We start from the raw sequence: 19,205 nt of genomic DNA, 5'->3' as shown, positions 1-19,205 counted from the left end.
AAAATAAAAAATAATAGAGCCTGAAAAAAAAACGAAAAAAAGAAACAACGAAGAAGAAGCTTGAACACGATTGTGATTATATTTAAGATAATAAGTATTTGAGATTAGTACCGAAGATGAGTGTACCATATAGCTGAAGTTAATTGAAGTTAGAACATTTCCTAGAAAAAATAGTAGTAGAAAAAATTACTGTATTGTAATTACTGTATTTTAAATTAGATACCTTATAGAAAATATATATTATATAGCGATAAAAATAATACAATATGTTAAATAAATAATAACGAAGAGGAAACTGGATAAGAACTTCTTTAATTTCTGTTAATAAAAGAGTATCTAAAATAAGTAAGTGCTAAATATGATTGTGCCACCTGAAAAATCAACATATTGTTATAAAACATATGATTATTTTTTATCTTCTCATTTAGTTAATATCGATTAAAATTAAGAAACTCCGAATATTCCTAATGTTTTCCTCAAGGCAACTATCCCACAAATCAAAATATCTTTGCGACATCTAACCCACGCAATAGCCATCTATCCCCGTAAATAGGACTATTTATTTTGATTATAAATAAGGAAGTGAAACAAATAATATTAAATTATTCCATTGAGTTTCTTCCTTAATAAGTAAACAGTCACAAAAGAGTCGAAACAGTCTATAGTCAAAAAACTAACAAAATAGTAGTTACTATTTTCAGTCAAATGCACGGTTCGACTGTTTTTTTCAATTCGTGATGTCAGACGAAGATGTACGAATCCTTTCCTGTATAAATTGTGAGAGAGGAAAGGACGGAGATAATTGCTTGGGGCGGCTAATTTTATTTGTGCTTATATTTTCCAACGGTAGTATAAGCGAGACGGAAATATATACATTCCTTCACGAACTAACTTTAAAAAAGAAAAGGAATAAATAATTACTGAATACTATTATAATAATAATACATAACATGCAATTTGTAATTTAATTTTAAACAAAGTAGAATTACTATTATATTTGAATGTTCTGTGAATCTGTAAAAAGGAGCGAAATTTTTCTATTGAATGTCTTTGATTGAATGTCTGATTGACCAATTTTTGAAAAATATCCTACAAAATGCTATAATATTAATATACAATATACTGTTATTTACAAGTAAACTACCAAAAAAATCATAAAACTACATATATTACATATAAATCTATGTAAGCATAAATTGAGTACATTTGTGTCAAGATCGCGGCCAGGACGACACAACCAGAACGTCAAGAATCAGTCGAATGAAACTAGTAGATCCAAAAATAGTAACTAAAAAAACGGAAATAGTCGATAGTAAGTAGTAACAAAATTAGTCGGACCGAAAATAGCGACTGAAAACAGTTAGTGGTAAAAAGTAGTAAAATCAGTCGAACCAAAAATAGTGACTGAACAGTAGATAGCAAAAAGTTGTCAATTACTAATCAGTCGATAGTCAATTTCAGTCGATAGTTCCCAACACTAATTATTAGTATAGCATTAGTACTCTAGACTTATTTAGCCACTTTCCAGATATTTCGTCGTAATTTTCCATTCCTGCTATCCATCCTGAAAAGCCTAAACGGATAAAGATCAAAAGAATCCGAAAAAATCAATCACCGGACACGTCTAAACCATTAAGAAACTAAAATGAAGTTTTTTCACTGCCCATCAGCCAAAAAAACATTATCTATGTCGGGCGCCGAGATAAATTCGACTCTGGAATAAGAAAAATCAGGGACTGACAAAATCTATATCGTGCGTCCGCCTGATCAGACCCTGGCCCTGGAATGTGACCGCCCCCGTCTTCGGTAGACGCGCAGATTCGGCATGACATCGGAATTATTTTGACCGATGGGTTTTTCTCCCCGATGTCAATGATGCGAAAAGGAGACGTAGCAACAAGGTGGTTACGGATATTTTTAAATGTTACCGATGAGCAGTCTATAGATTTTTCTTCTGTATAAGGAAATACTAATTAACAATCGTTATTAACTCGTTATCTTCGCAATAGTTACTTAAGAAATATTATCTAGAAGTCTATAGCGACGCTCCAACTTTTCGATACCATTTTTGTACTACGATTTGTCCTTTGCTTCAAAATAGGCCTCAGATTCGTCGATTACCTCTTCATTCGACGAAAATTTCTTCCCAGCGAACATTCTTTTGTGATTTCAGATCGGGAAATAGTCGCTAGGGGTCAGATCTGGAGAATGCGGTGGATGAGGAAGCAATTCGAAGCCCAATTCATGGATTTTTGATACGGTTCATTGTCTTAGTGAATCAGCACTTTATTTTTCTGCAAGTTCGGCCGTTTTTTCGGCCATTTGGTCCTTCTAACGGCCCAATAACGCTATGTAATAGTCGCTCTTGATGGTCCTTCGTTGTTCAAGGTAATCAATGAAAGTTAATTAGTTAAAAAATCAAAGTTATTCCATGTGCCATAACCTTGCCAGTCGATTATTACGTTTTCTCGCGCTTTGGAGCGGGTTTATCGTGTGCGGTCCACTCGGAAAACTGTCGATCGGACGTCTTAGTGAAATGATGGAGCCATGTTTCATTCATTGTCACATATCCACGCAAAAACTCGGGTTTATTACGCTTGATCATCTTCAAACACGGCCCCGAATCATCAACTCGTCGTTGTTTTTGGTCAAAAGTGAGCTCGCGCGGCACCCACTTTACACAGAGCTTTCTCATACCTAAATATTCGTGAATGATATGATGTACACATTCAGTTGATATATTTAGAGTGCTAGCTATTTCATTCAGTTTCAATTTACGGTCATTCAAAATCGTTTTGTAGATTTTTTTATGTTTTCGTCAGTAACAATCTCTTTTGGGCGCCCAATGCGTTCACCGTCTTCGGTGCTCATTTCAGCACGTCTAAACTTAGCATACTAATACTTGATGGTTGATTTTCTTGTGGCAGTATTCGGAAACTCAAACTCAAAAAAATGTCAAAAGATAACATTTTCTCTCAAACATTTCTCAACGATTCCGGAAAAAGGAATATTTGTATCAATAGAAATGAATAAATTAAATTATTTTGGTTGTAATATTGTACAAGCATCAAATTTTTCTCCATATATGATCAATAGTGTTTTTATTTTCCTACGCTCTGTAAAAAAATCTCGATATACCGTAACGTCACCTGTAATATTCGCTGGATTAAATAAATCGTAAGAAAAAAGACAACATTTTCAGGGAAGAAAAAGGCGACAACGTCCGACCGCCTTGTCTCTTTTCCACACCATCGGGCGAGAAAAAACCTCAATTCCATTCGTCAAGATAATTCGCGCGTCATACCAAATCTGTGTAAGTCCGACGGCTAACCTCCCACCAAGGTCTGATTTGGGATATATATTTTGTCAACCTCTGATTTTTCTTATTTAAGTGTCAAATTTATCTCGGCGCCCAACAGATAATGTTTTTTCCCTTCTCCTTTTCCGCCATCCCGCGCGCCGCTGCGAAAAAGCTTCATTTCGATTCCTTAATGGTTTCGACGTGTCCGGTGATTGATTTTTTCCATCGCGTTCTTTTGATCTTTATCCCGGCGACCTACCACCCGAAGACAAACTGACAGACTGGAAAATTGCGATAAAAATATCGTTCGTTATGGGTAGGTAACGACCGGGTGACGATATATTAGAATTAAGGACTTATTCAACCAAAGCGGAATCGAATAAAAAGGCACTATATTACGGGAATGTCCTTTTGGGGGCTGTTCATCAAACGTTTCTGTGTTGACGACAGAATAATTTTGATCTTTGTGTGGCCCACTTTTATCTATATAGCCTATAAATTGGTTTTATAAAGACTTTCAGTCATTTGGAGTCATAGTCACTGAAATATTTCTGATCTGTAAAAAAAATCGAGTTTTTGACGGGTTTTCAGCAAATAGGGTTGATATTTGATCCTATGAAACATTTTTTTATTATTATTATTTAATTATTACATTTTGTCATTACGTTGTTTCCAACTAACCGATAATTTATCTTTATAATAACTTAAATCCAGGTATATAACTAGAAGGACCCATCTGGTCCATCAGAACTCTGGTGAAATAATGTTTATACATGTCACTGCTGTATTTTTCTTTATATGCACCTCACTACACAACACTACACAAGATCAGATTGTCTGATTCTTTTGAGTCTATATCCTGTTCTGGTGGTATCCAAAAGGGGCAATACTTCAATATTTTCATGAGAATTTAGTCTTTATCCCTTGCAATTCTCTTGATTTCTTGACTTACTGAAGGTATCTGAAGGTATCGATGTAGGTAATCAGTCCCATAGTATTTGGGTTGCCCACAAAACCTCTCAGGACTTTGTTCTTTAAAATTTGTATTTTATTTATGTTACTCTTTGCAGAACATCCCCATAATTAAACTCCGTATGTCCATATAGGTTTCAGTATTTGCTTATGTAATAGCAATTTATTATGTACTTCCAATTAGCCAGTACATTTTCCTATATTACAATTATCGTTCTTTTCATTTATTCTTTATATGTTCCTTCCAGCGAAGTTTTGCATCAACATTGATTCCGAGATATTTAGCGTTGTTGCCATATAGAATGATAGTATTATTTAATCTTATAGGTGCTTGTACGGTCTGATTGTAGGTGAACTGCATATTCACAGATTTACTTTCGTTAATTTTTATTTTTTAAGCTTGTGTCCAATTATTTATATTGTCACTAGCCTGTTGTAATTTTCGTAAGGCTTCTTCACTATTATCCCCTATTATCCACAGCTATAATGGCAATATTATCAGCAAAGCCATCGTAATATTCTCCACTTGTGGTATATCACAAGTGTAAAGTAGATAAAGCATTGCCTTCTGTACACTTCCATGTGGTACAATTGCTTTAGCTTCTTTTATTGTAGAGTAAGCTTCTTCTAGTTTAACTCTAAACATTCTGGTTGTAATGTACGATTGCCATAGTCCGTTGGGTTGCTTTGATAACATTTTCTGTAGTTTATGAACAAGGCCATAATGCCAAACCTTATCAAAGTCTTTTGCTACACCTAAGAATAAATCTGAACATACTTTTTTACTTTCGCAGGCTTTTTCAATAACATCTGTTATTCTGTGGACCTCGTCTATTGTTGAATGCTTGTTAATAAATCCAAATTGGTGTGTCGATATTAGGTTTTTTCCATCATTGCTATTCTATGGAGCATCGTGTAAATTTTGTTCCAATATAAATAAAAACTATATATAATAGAACCTTCACTCGTTTTATTTATATATTTTTATTAATTGATATCAAGAAGATTTTAAAATAATTGTGCATAATAACCATCCTGAGCAAACAACCTAAAATATATGCACAGATTTCCATTGTAATAAAGATGCTGTGACGTAGCCTAGAAGTATTTTTTGAAAATTTGGATATTTTGAAATTCTAGTATAAGATATGACCAAGAATCCGTCTATGAATATTATAGCAATACCTCGATATATCTTTATATGAAAATGTATTCATTTTTTTAGGTTGCATGGGTTAGAGCAGAAGATCAAACAATTTTAACGTTACACACCAAGGTTGTAACTCACAACAACCGCATTGGCGTTACGTACGATGGGCTTAATACCTGGCAATTGCGTATTCGGCAATTGAAGGAAACCGACCGTGGTTGCTACATGTGCCAAATTAATACAGCTATCATGAGAATCGAGAAAGGATGCCTGGATGTTTATGGTAAGAAGCATTCTACATTTCCTCTTTTTATATTAATATTTATTAAATATTTATATTGATTATCATGACAAATAGTATTAATTATATTATGAAATAATGTTTATATTAATATATATATATATATATATATATATATATATATATATATATATATCTTATTTCTGGATTCTAAAAAACTTCTTATAACTTTTCTAAGAGAATGTTGGAGTTTCTGAAAGACATTTTGTCTCTATTGAATATATAACTTTATATAAGAAAGAGAAATTGATAAGAAATAGCAGGTAGGACAAAATATAAAAGGTAGTCTACAGATAAAAACATATATAACCAATAATATTTCTAGAAAGCAACCAAGAAGTTCATCAAGTTTTTGCTGAATATCTGCCTGGAATATATATTCCCAATGAAATAATTCAAATAAAATCTTCGACAATTGATCATATCCATAAATAAGAAAAAGAAGTGCTCGGTAATTTTCATTGTCATTGCATAGGCTTTCGACAAAATTTGGCCCAACATGTATTAATATCCTATATCTGCAATGAACTTTTCAAAATCAATCAAGAGGATGAATAATCCGAAATGCCTGAGATATAGCTTACCGATGAATGAGTCATGAACTATGTGAACTGAAATGTTACTAATAAACTATACAGTTTAATTTTTTTTATTGAAGTAATCTACCCAGCAATCTATTTTATTCTCTATTATGTTATGATTAATACATGTTTAGTCGACAGTTAAGGATTAAAGTTCTCTAAAATGCTATATTTACACATCCATTATTTTGTGACTTGACTTTTCTACTTTAACATAAAAGTGGCGGTTGAAAAATTGACGATTTCGAAAGTCGAACTATTGCACTTTTTATGCATTATATATCTATGGTCTGAAAACTTTTAAAGCTCAGTGTTCAAGTCATAAGTAAAACTTCGCGGCTTAGGTATCAAACTACAATAACAAATGAAACTACAAACTTTGTTCGAACTGTAATGTTATATCTATCACATTTTTTATCATGACAAATAATTTATTTAACTACTACTATTTGGGAATATGTATAGTACAGGATGAATTTTAAATCCAGGGCGTAATATATAAAGTATGTTTAATAAAAAAGTATAAAACAATTTACAATCTTAAATAAATAAAACCAGAGGTTAGAAAAAATGATTTAACAACTACTTACAGGAACTAACAGCAAAACTACATACAGCAAAATAAATATAATAAATTGTAAGCGTACGAGATATTGATGTCGGGAAGGTCAGGCGACAGTTCCAAAAATATAATGAAAACGTGCCTGTTCAACAAATTTTCAATGACAAGGCACGAGATCCTGCTTTAGGGTAAATGATGTGGCTCGGTGAATGGAGGTAAAACGAAATGAAACAGTGGTGTTTACATGATGTGACCGTTATTTATTGACAATATAAAAAAAATTGAAATATACAAATGATAAAAAGGATGGCAGCGGAGTTACCTGTTGACGAGGCTTGGGCAGTCTATGGTGCACGTCTAAACCAAACGAGGGTTGAGCACTGAATGACCGAAATACCCTTCAATAACATCCCAGATAAACGTCTCGGGGTTGCCGCCAGCTATTCGTTGTCGGGTTCCAGTTGGCACCCCGCCCGTGTTCAACATCTGGGATTATATTTCTGGGTATTTTGTAGACCGTTATTCCACGATGTAAAATTCGACATGCCTCAAGTCGCTACAATACTCCCCTGCCAGAATTTTACATAAAATTACTTCAAGCAACAAAAATACAAAAATGTATGAAAAAAAATATCAAATACAAAAAAAATATACCAAACAAAATGTGCTGTGTAAAATGGGCTTTGAAAAATATGATAGTTCGCAACGGTTGTGGTTGGTACGGTTTCGATCTGGTATGGCTGTTGATATCTTCCGGTCCTACAGATACCGTTGCATCATCGTCGCTTTGGCACTTGAATGAATGTGGTCCATCGACGACCTTGAAAATAAGGTATTATTCGGACAGGGCTCCCGTAATCGACGCTGTGGGAGGATCGACTGTTCGACGACGTGGCAGCTTATTTTCTTCGACGACGAGACATTAGCAATTCTGGTACTTCGGCGAAAACATAACGAGTCTACGGTGACTGCAATCGGTACCTAGCTTCTGGAGCTGCTCTGTGACTAATCCGTAGTCACATACGTTAGGTTAATTCAGTAAGAAACAAATAACGACGGTATCCGACCGAAGCTGCCCAAAGCCTTTCAAATCAAAATATCTGCCATTATGACGAAGACGGCGAGCGAAGGAAGACATTTTGATTTAAACATAGCGCCGAAAGAAATGTTTAGCCGAGACGCTGATGATTAAGCAGTGATGTAAAAATATTCAAAAGATTGTGAAATAATATTTTGACAAAAAATTTTAAAAAATGAACTGGAATAAAATGAAAAAGAATATTGAAGGTAAAATGGAACTAAAAATATTTAAAATTTTGAAACAGAAAATATAACGGTCACGTAAAATACACCATTTTCTACGTACCCTCCATTCACGAGTCCAAACCCAATTTTGCGAAAGATCACGTCGGGGTCACCACTTTAGGGTAAATGATGTGGCTCGGTGAATGGAGGTAAAACGAAATGAAACAGTGGTGTTTACATGATGTGACCGTTATTTATTGACAATATAAAAAAATTTGTAATATAAAAATGATAAAAAGGATGGCAGCGGAGTTACCTGTTGACGAGGCTTGGGCAGTCTATGGTGGCACGTCTAATCCAAACGAGGGTTGAGCACTGAATGACCGAAATACCCTTCAACAACATCCCAGACAAACGTCTCGGGGTTGCCGCCAGCTATTCGTTGTCGGGTTCCAGTTGGCACCCCGCCCGTGTTCAACATCTGGGATTATATTTCTGGGTATTTTGTAGACCGTTATTCCACGATGTAAAATTCGACAAGCCTCAAGTCGCTACACTGCCATTAGGGTTAGCAGTACTCGTTAGGGCAAAGCTAAAATCTCTAATATATAACTAAGTATATAAATAAACTAGCAACTCTGTTGCTATTATGCACTAACCTCTCCTAACTTCGACTATGATGAGCGTGCAATCGCTAGATTCGCTGTCATCAATGGCCGACAGGAACCACCTTTTGGTAGCGTTTATGTATGCATTAGATTGTCAATAAACCATAACTACAAGATAACCATAAGTAATAAACAAATAGAAGAAAATAGATAATGGTAAATGGATAAACAAATAAATAAATGGACGATATTTTTTTAAATATATTTTAAACTATCCTTTTACCAACTAGAGGATTATCTGGACTGGACCTACAGTTTAACGTGGGCTCCGAACCATGGTCGTCCGCATTAAGCCTACCGAATGGCGAGTAACCAACTTTAGAAATCATCCCAGAAGACATCCGGTCTTACCCAGCCTGGTTCACAAACAAACATAAATTTACGACCATGCCCCAGCAGGATTAGAACCCGCGGCTATCGCAACAGTAGGAGGACCGTCCCATCGCCTTTACCACTGCGCCACCAAGCCGGCTACACGTCAATTATGTTCAGCTAAATAGATCCAACCACTAGCTTTACAGAAAAATGACAAAATATCAGTTTATATGAATAAATACGCTCTGAGAAATATTGAAAAAGCGAAATTAATTTTTCGCAAGACCAATTTTACAAAGAATTAGTAACGTCGTCACATTCGACGCCGAAACATTTTATTTTAAATCACGTTACTTCTGGCCGCAACTATGTTGTTTACGGCCTTAAAAATTTGAAACAATTATTATTATTCCTGTGCGTTCCTGTATTGCAAACACTAAAGTTTATAGTCATTTTGCTTCGGCGTGGAACTTTAACTTCTACGTCATAAAGTGGCGGTCATAAAGAAAACGGGATTGCCATAATATTGCCACATAAAGTTGCCGTGAACCGTGGTAAGATTTCCGAAAGGCCGAACTTTTTAGATTATCGATGAAACGTACATATTTGATGCTAGTTGAATAACGATTTGTGCTGATGTTTTTGGATATAAATACATTCGTTGGATGACCATATTTATTAGTTCTTTGATAGCAGAAATCAGGTTTAATACAATTTTAAAAAATAGTAAATTTATTTGAATATAATTTGGAAATCCTGTCTGACGTTAACATTTAAGAAATACGGGATTTTGTTACTAAGTACCGAGGCTGAAGATATACATATTTTATTTTCATAAAAAAAGCGTTGATAAAATACGAATTGAATAAATAGCAAAAACTAACCATACAGGAAATGAAAGAACTTAATGCTTATTGCAGAATACAGAAAGAAAAAAATATACTAGAAAAACTTGTTAAACAAGAACAAACAAACAAATAATAAGAATATGAACATGTAGCTACCGCTACAAACCTTTAACCCATCACGTATTCGCCTACATCAAGTTCAGAAGTTGGTAACAATCCCCCAGATTGGTACCATGCGGGTTCCAGCTATAAAAGACCACCACGATGACGTCTCGCTCTCTTTTATTTTCTCTATCCCCCTGTAATAGTACCACTTCCACAGCGCTACCGTACTTCGTTCACCTTAACCTAATTTCCTGTCAATTATCCCCTCGACCACACGTATACAAATAAATAAATGAAGAGAACAAAACCTATAAAACCAAAAATTAGAGAAGACAGACAACTTTGAATATGTAAGAATTACGATATCTGGAAATGGTATCAAAGAGACTTATAGTATCACGAGTAATAGTATCAACATATGATATCGACGGGATACGAATAAAAAATAAATTTATTTAGACAAAGCATCCTACTCAAAAGATTATTAAAACACAAACGAAGAAGAAGTCTTGTCATAAAGTCTTGCTGTGCATATGATGAAATCGGTAAGATATAGTGCATTATAAGCTGCTAAAACCAAATGAAACTATTTCTGCAGCTATCTGTGAAATTCAATAACGTATTTTTACAAAAAAATCCCCCAGTGGTAGAAAACCAAAGCAAAGTTTTCCTCTTCACCATAGAACGCCCGAACAATTATTGCAAAAGTTGTGGGGGATACACTGTTGCAAGCTCCAATGGATAGTTCTGCCCCAACCAACCTAGTCGCCGGATATAGCACCTTCTGATTATCTTTTACTAGGAAAATTGTAGCATGGTATGGTAAGTGTATAATTGAATCGATGGTTGGATATTTGTCATATAATCAGAAAAGAGAGAAAAATTTGTAGAACATTTTTTATTAATGTATATTGTACTATTTCTCAATAAAGGTCCTTTTAAAGGGAATAATTGATCAGAATACATGCAAGGAAATTTTTTTAATAGCAATATTAAAACCAATTAAATAATGCAAACGATTTTGTATAATTAAGATCAATTAAGATAATTGCAATAATTTAATCAAAAAGGCGTGGTGATTATTTAAATTACATGCACCCCGTCCAGTACGGCATATCAATGGAAAATTTCATAATTTACTGGGTAATGTTTGTCGCGACATTTACATATTTAATGAGCAGGTGCCTATATTATATATAATATCGACAAATTTGGTTAATAAACGATTTCATGTTTTGATAGTAGTTCTATTAATGAAAAATTAATTTAAATAATTTTCTTATTATTTTCTGTTACCGCCCACCTAAATATAACATCAAAAAAGAATAATATTTAGGAGACTGATTTATTAATGAAAGAGATTTTAGTTCGAAACTTATAAACTGGGGTTCAAGATTAGCTACAACCAAAAGCAAAGAGCTAAGACAGGCAACTCAATAAAGGAGCCGTAATTATCACTCAATAGGTACCTAATGACATAAAGTGTCTATCAATTTTATACAAATAGAAGACAAGTTTAATCTCAATTCTGACAATTCAACCATTGTGTTTATCCTGCGAAAATATTGTAAGAAGAACACCTCCCTTACTAACAAAACTACTGATTGGGAAGGTTTTATGATGTACTTCTAGTATATCAACTTGAAAACCAATCTTAAAACAATAGAGCAACTAGAAGAAATACCAAAGTGATTACACACATGACTAAATGTTTAAACTACCCAGCAGAAATTTGAGAACTACCTAACGGAAAAAGAAAAAGTGGCAAAAAATTAGAATTTTAGGATTTCTACAGATAAGACAATTATTATTTAATAAAACTGAGAAGCCTAGCCGAGAAATCCAAACACTATGAATCGCCTTAGAGAGCAATTAAGAAAATTAAAGAATAACAATGGGCCATATGCCAGAGACAATGAACAAGAAGCAAAGCTCTTTACTGAACATATAGCTAGTCTATACTTCCAATATCAAACAGACCAACCAAGTCATAACTAGTAGCGATAATTTAAAACCACAAATTATCACACCGGTAACTCCAAGAAAACTAACCAATAAAATAAGAATAAACCTGTACGAAAAATGTCCGGAATAAGTGGCTGTCAATGGACAATATTTTAAGTTAAATACATTGTACCGATTTTACAGAATCTTCTTCTGTTCTTCTTGAAAACTTCAAATTACAGAAAACTTTAAAAATAATTTATAGGCCCAATATATTCTTTAAATATACAGGACCGTGTTTTAGATTAGGTTACGAAAATGGCGTTATACAGGGTTAACAATATTTTATTTCTTCTATAATAGAAATCAATGCTAAAAAAATAACATTATATAAAAAACAAAATTGATTTTAACTATTTTAGCCTTTGACTACCTTTAGTTACTAACCTGATTACTAAAATGGAGACCGAAAGTATAACAAATTATCTCAATTTCTCAAATAATCCTTAATATAAATTCGAAATGTTTGGCCGTATCTATTTCATGTTAATTATTAATTTTTTGTCCCTATCTGATTAATTTCGTCCATGTTAATATTTATATTTTAGAGCGTGTTGTTCAAAACAAACAAGCCACGAATAGAAAAATAATAAATGTTTATCGATCTCGCTAATTAATTCGGTCATATTTCATATCGATAAATATTATATAATCAAAATAATACGGACGTATACGAAGGATAATGAAGATTATTTGAATTTCGAAATTGCGTTTCGATAATTGGCTTGTTTTCTATTATATATATGCCATATTGTTTAAAATGATTAACCAAAGCTAATACCAATAATACTTAGCGTTAGAAAATATAATTTTCATTAAAAATAACTATTTTATTATATATATATAATCGTAAAATAACAAATATCTTATATAAATGCCTTCTACTGTTATCTTAGAAGAAATATTCTTAAGTTTGCTGTTAGAATTGTAAAACAAATAATAAAACCTGTTGGATACCTGAAACCCTTTAACTTTAATGTGTTAAGGTTCTAGTTCCTATTTCAATTAACTTTATATTTCTCATTATTGTCTTCTTTATGGTGCTTGAGTAAATTTATGTATACCGAAACCAATCTTGAAACACTCCTTGTATATTTTTATAGGATATTTTTATAAGTGAATTTGAAGAACGTGGTATAACAAACGTCAACAGATATTGAAGCCCAAAAATTCACTAAATTTGTCGGACTTTGCAGTTTTTTAATTAATATACCCACAATAGTTCATCAATCTCACTAAAAGCCGGCTTGGTGGCGCAGTGGTAAAGGCGATGGGACGATACTCCTACTGTTGTGATAACCGCGGGTTCGAATCCTGCTGGGGCATGGTCGTAAATTTATGTTTGTGATTGTTTAAAATTTATGAATGTTCTAGGCAACAGTGTAAAATCGAGCTTGGTACCAAAAGCAATATATATATATATATATATATATATATATATATATATATATATATATATATATATATATATATATATATATATACATATATATATAAAAGAAATCTCACCAAAATATCCAGGTTCTCCAATATATAGAATCAGTTTCTGGACTGTGAGTTGCAATTAGGGAAAAAGGTTTCAAAATACATTTCTTTCCATTTTTTTAGATTATATTGTAGGACATATCCCAAGGAAAGATCTAAAATTGTAACTATTGCCAATATTGTATTTCTTTCATCATATCATATAGTATATTTATATTATTTTATTTTATTTCTGTATAAGAAATCTGAACAATGTAATATATTTTAAAACTTTGTCATATATCATATGTCGTTGGTCAATTAATTGATGGGTCGAGAATTTTAATCCGATAAAAAATCATAAAATATCATAAAATAAATAATCATATAAAAAATATATATATTAATGTAATATATAGATAAAAAATCAGATTTTGCATTAGTGTCTATATATTTATAATAACAACAATGTTTTATTTACTAGGTACAATAAAATGAATCAAAGTATCTCGGGCATTATAAAGGATATAGAATGTATTTTACCATAATCGAAATATATCGTTTATATAACTCATGATCGAACAACACTATCCGCATTAACTACAATAAACGTGCAATGCGTATCAAGGAAACAACACGCAACACTGCTGTATATCATGATTCAAAATATGAATAATAATCTTGTAAACTAACTGTAAATAAATAATTGTAAACAGACTATACCTCAGCAAAATATCAAGGGTTATAATTTATAGTGGCAACCGTAGAACAAGACATTTAAAACACTACAATAAAAACCCATAGTTTTATTCAAACTTCTGGAATCGGGCGGTAAAAGATTACAATTTAAAGCACAGACCACTGAAACTGATATGACAGCTTTTATGTTAAAATGGAATTGTTAGGAATCGTTCTTAATAATCAGATGCTATTTTTCATTCTCATTTTATGTTAGTTAAAAAAAATGCAATGTTATTCGTCTTGCTGTCGACTGACATTGGTAATTTGAGATTTTACCGTCTAACTTTGTTAAAATCGCTGCTTAATATTTGTGATATCGATGATTGAAAATGCCCAAAATGAGTCAGATACAGATTGCGTCCCAATCAATGCCAAAAAGCAAAGTTAAATCGTGGAATAATGGTCTACAAAATACCCAGAAATATAATCCCAGATGTTAAACACGGGTGGGATGCCACTAGCGCCAACTAGTACACGATAGCGAATATCTGGCAACCCTGAGACATTTATCTGGGAGATTATTGAAGAGTACTTTCAATCATTCTGACTGACCAGCGCTCATGTCAGACGTGCCGCCATCGACTGCCAAAGCTTCGTCTACAGGTAAACCCAGCGTCGCTTTCTTTCACCTCTTTTTATTATTCTCTAAGCAACCACTGTTACATTTCGTCTTACCTCAATTCACCGAGCCATATAATTTACACTAAAGATTCACCAAATAACAGGTCAAATGAAAAGTCCATGGCCTGACATATAGATGGAGCTACTAGAACTAAATCCATATGTTTTTAATTAACCCTAATTCTCAAAAGATGCGTGTATAAATTGGACAGCTGTCGGATTATTAGTTTGTAAATTATAGCATTTTGAGTGAAGCAACTTTTATTATTATGAAAAAATGGATAAAAAAGAATTTCGCATGTTGATAAAATTTTGCTTTTGAAGGAAAAAAATACAGTTGAAGCAAAGACTTTGCTTGATGTCGAGTTTCTAGATACTGTGCCAGGAAAATCAACCATCAAGGATTGGTATGCTAAGTTTAGACGTGGTGAAATGAGCACCGAAGACGGTGAACGCAGTGGACGCCCAAAAGAGGTTACTACCGACGAAAATTTTTAAAATATTCACAAAATGATTTTGAATGACCGTAAATTGAAATTCAATGAAATCACAGACACTCTAAAGATATCAATTGAACGTGTACATCATATCATTTATGAATATTTGGTCATGAGAAAGCTCTGTGCAAAGTGGGTGTCGCTCAAGCTCCAAAAACCACAACGAGTTGATGATTCGGAGCAGGGTTTGAAGATGATCAAGCGTAATAAATTCCAGTTTTTGCGTCGATATATGACAACGGATGAAACACGGGTTCATCATTTCACTCCAAAATCCAATCGAGAGTCATCCGAGTGGACTGCACTCACTCCAAAGCGTGGGAAAACGCAACAGTCGGCTGGCAAGGTTATGACGTCTATATTTTGCGATGCGCATGGAATAATTTTCATTGACTACCTTGAAAATGGAAGGACCATCAACAGCGACTATTGCATAGCGTTACTGGGCCATTTGAAGGACGAAATGGCCGAAAAACGGCCGCATTTGAAGAATAAGAAAGTGCTGCTTCACCAAGACAAAACACCGTGTCACAAGTCAGTGAAAACGATCGACAAGAATCCATCGAGTAGCTTCCTCATCCACCATATTCTCCAGATCTGGCCCCAGCGACTATTTCCTGTTCTCAGACCTCAAATGAATACTCGCTGGCCTTTGAAGCAAAGGACAAATTATACTATAAAAATGGTACAGAACAGTTGAAGAATCGGTATAATCAGTATATCACCCTTGAAGGGAATTATATTGAATAAAAAAAACTAATTTTGTTAAAAAAATATGTTTTACTATGGTAGGCCGGGGCATTTTCAATTGACCTGTTATGTATTAGATATACTATAATAATTAATTTTGTTTTATTATTTTATGTGCATTAGAATTTCGTTATATGTCAAAGCCAATATAGACTACATATCAAACTTGATAGAACAACATTGCGACATTCTGGCGTCATAAATTTTAATGACCTGAATTGACCGTTATTTTAGAAGGACTATAACTCGTTCTGTTACATATTTTTTATTATTAATTGCATGTAATTTAACTGGTTTGTAAATAAGTTGACAGATATATTGATTTATTCAGCCCACGGCAAAATATAGTGAAGAAAATGAGAGGGAAAAAACATATCTTGGGTTAATAAATATCGCAGGAGGCGACGCGAATTGAAATAAATACTTCGGCAAAGTTGCCGAACTGATCTTATTTCTTTTTATTGTTTGATCGAAATAAAACTCAATTTGTCGCCGAAAGAAAAGGACAAGTTTAACCGCCGTTAATAATTCAGTTTCGCCATCACGCAAGAGGGATTCGCCTGTTTTTTTTTCACCCCGCCTCCGCCTCGATCGCGGCCGCCTTAGATCCGTTTTCTAATAACAACAGGAAAATATTTTTCAATCTCAACATCTAGAATTGTAATAGAAATTTGTTAATTGTTATTTTTTACAAATGGACATTCGTGCTCATACTGAATAGTTTTTGAATGTACAGAACTGTTTAAAATATTTGTAAAATAATGCTAAAATACTGTTCATAAAAATTTGTGTTCTATTAGAGATGGCGCTATTAGCTTCACCATTTTATTTTTCTGTACACAGTGGGTCATAAACAATGGTAACTCCATAAATTACTTTAGATATAGTATCACCACTGCCGTAAAACAGATTAAAGTTCTCTAGAAGGCTTTTAACCCAATACGATGGTACTGAAACAATTCAGTGTACAAAAATTAGATAAAATAATGTTATGCTAAGTTTCTTGGTATGCAGAATTAACTTGGTTCGTAAATTGCTTCTAAAGAGGTAATTTCTGATTATTATTGTGGCCTTTTTAGAATAAAATAGGTATGACCAGCTGTATTTTCTATAATTACACAACTCACTATTGCAACTATTATAAATGGTGATTAATGAATCCCATTAGGAACATTTACGTTACCTACCAAATTAGGTCTCTTAAAGGTCTTGCTGTTTTCACATCACAAAAATTATACACGGAAAACATATTCTCATTTATCGCAAATAATGTTTCATTCATTCTCTCATAAATTAAACAAAGTAAATCTGTATATGTAAAAAAAACAATAATAATAAATAATACTATAATTTCATATGTCAACAAAGCCAAGTATCTCGGAATAATAATTGATGCAAAAAAACTACTGGAAAGAATATGTTAAAAAGAAAAGGAAAAAGGTGGACTTGAAATACAGGAATTCCAGTACTTTTCTTGTCTTCTTTAGATGTCCCTTCCAGCGAAGTTTTGCATCGAAATTCATTCCGAGATATTTAGCGTTGTTGCTATATGGAATGATAGTGTTACTTAATGTTATTGGTGCTTGTACGGTCTGTTTATAGGTGAACTGCACATGTACAGATTTACTTGCCTTAATTCTTATTTTCCAAGCTTGTGTCCAATCATTTATATTGTCACTTGCCTGTTGTAATTTTCGTGAGGCCTCTTCACTATTGTCTCCGACAGCCATAATAGCAATATCATCAGCAAATGTAGCCTGCGTGATATTTTCCATTTGAGGTATATCACAAGTGTAAAGTAGATAAAGCATTGGTCCCAGTACACTTCCTTGTGGTACACATGCTTTAGCTTCTTTTATTGTAGAGTAAGCTTATTCTTGTTTGACTCTAAACATTCTGGTTGCAATGTATGATTTTAATAGTTCGGTGTGTTGTTTTGGTAGCATTTTCTGTAGTTTATGAACAAAGCCTTCATGCCAGAACTTATCGAAGGCTTGTGCTACAACTAAGAATATAGCTGAGCATACTTTTTGAATTTCGTAGGCTTTTTCAATAACATCTGTTATTCTGTGGACCTGGTCTCAACATTTGAGTGCTTGTTAATAAACCCAAGCTGGTGTGTTGGTAATAGGTTTTTTCACTCTATGATCGGTTTTGTTTGATTAATGTCAGTTTTAATAACTTTGTTAAACTCTTTTGGCGTGACTAATTCAATCATCGAATTTTCAGCCTCTATGTCCGGCAAATTATGTTAAATATTAGTTTCATTTGGTTTGAAAGTCTTTTCTAGATATTCAGCAAATGCTTCTGCTTTTTGGCAATTGTCACATGCCCAATTCCCATATAGATCTCTTATAGGTGGACTGTGTAGTCATGAGCGCTTTAGATATTTTGTGGCTTTCCAGAGTGAGTAATCAGCTTCTTTGTCATCTGTTAAATTTCTGAGATAGTCATTTATGGTTTTTTTTATTTCCAGTATTTCTCTTTTCAGTCTTTGGGTTATATTATTTAAACTATTTTCATTAACAGGTCTTCTGTTAATGAAATTTTTTTTAGATTAGTTGCCATTTTTTTCGTAATTTACGTTTTTCAGCTACCATTTCCTTCATTTATTTTGGATAATTAATTCTTTTAGTTGTTCTCTTAATTTCTGGAAGATTATTCCAATCGGCTTGTTGAATATCTACTAGGATATCAACAGTGTACAGCTAATTTTAATTTAGTTAAATATTTGTTCGAAAATAAGTTTTCAATCGACGAAACAAGCAAAGAAAACATTACCAAATCGTTAATCGTTTGCCGAAGTATTTATTTCAATTCGCGTCGTCGCCTACGATATTTATTAACACACAGATATGTTTTCCTCCCTCTCATTTTTTTCCGTTCCTCGTTCGTCCGCGAGCCCTAATATCCCGTAAAATTTATATCCGTGCCGTAATCTGAGATATGACGGTGGAATTTTGATTCGCTCGAAATTCTCTGTCTTGTTTTTCCGTTCGATTTGATCGATAACGTTTGGAATTTGGCCAAATAGGTTTTATTGCGTTCGGCAATGAGGACGGGACGTTCTTCTGTTTGCT

At 33.3% G+C, this 19,205-nt stretch overlaps 1 protein-coding gene across 2 annotated transcripts in view; it reads left to right on the top strand.

Annotated features, from left to right (window-relative positions):
- The window catches only part of LOC143192690 (lachesin), a 207,089-nt gene that overhangs the window by 155,174 nt on the left and 32,710 nt on the right, over positions 1 to 19,205 (top strand). For both annotated transcript variants that reach the window (XM_076398185.1, XM_076398184.1), the window contains exon 4: positions 5,499 to 5,706. In XM_076398185.1, coding sequence (XP_076254300.1) covers positions 5,499 to 5,706 — 208 coding nt within the window. The remainder of the gene's footprint in view (positions 1 to 5,498; positions 5,707 to 19,205) is intronic.

This window comes from Rhynchophorus ferrugineus, unplaced genomic scaffold (assembly GCF_030347505.1).
Source record: "Rhynchophorus ferrugineus isolate W39M unplaced genomic scaffold, kcgeb_rfMv2 rfM3, whole genome shotgun sequence".
Taxonomy (NCBI): domain Eukaryota; kingdom Metazoa; phylum Arthropoda; class Insecta; order Coleoptera; family Curculionidae; genus Rhynchophorus; species Rhynchophorus ferrugineus.
This window is presented reverse-complemented; position numbering and strand designations above follow the sequence as displayed.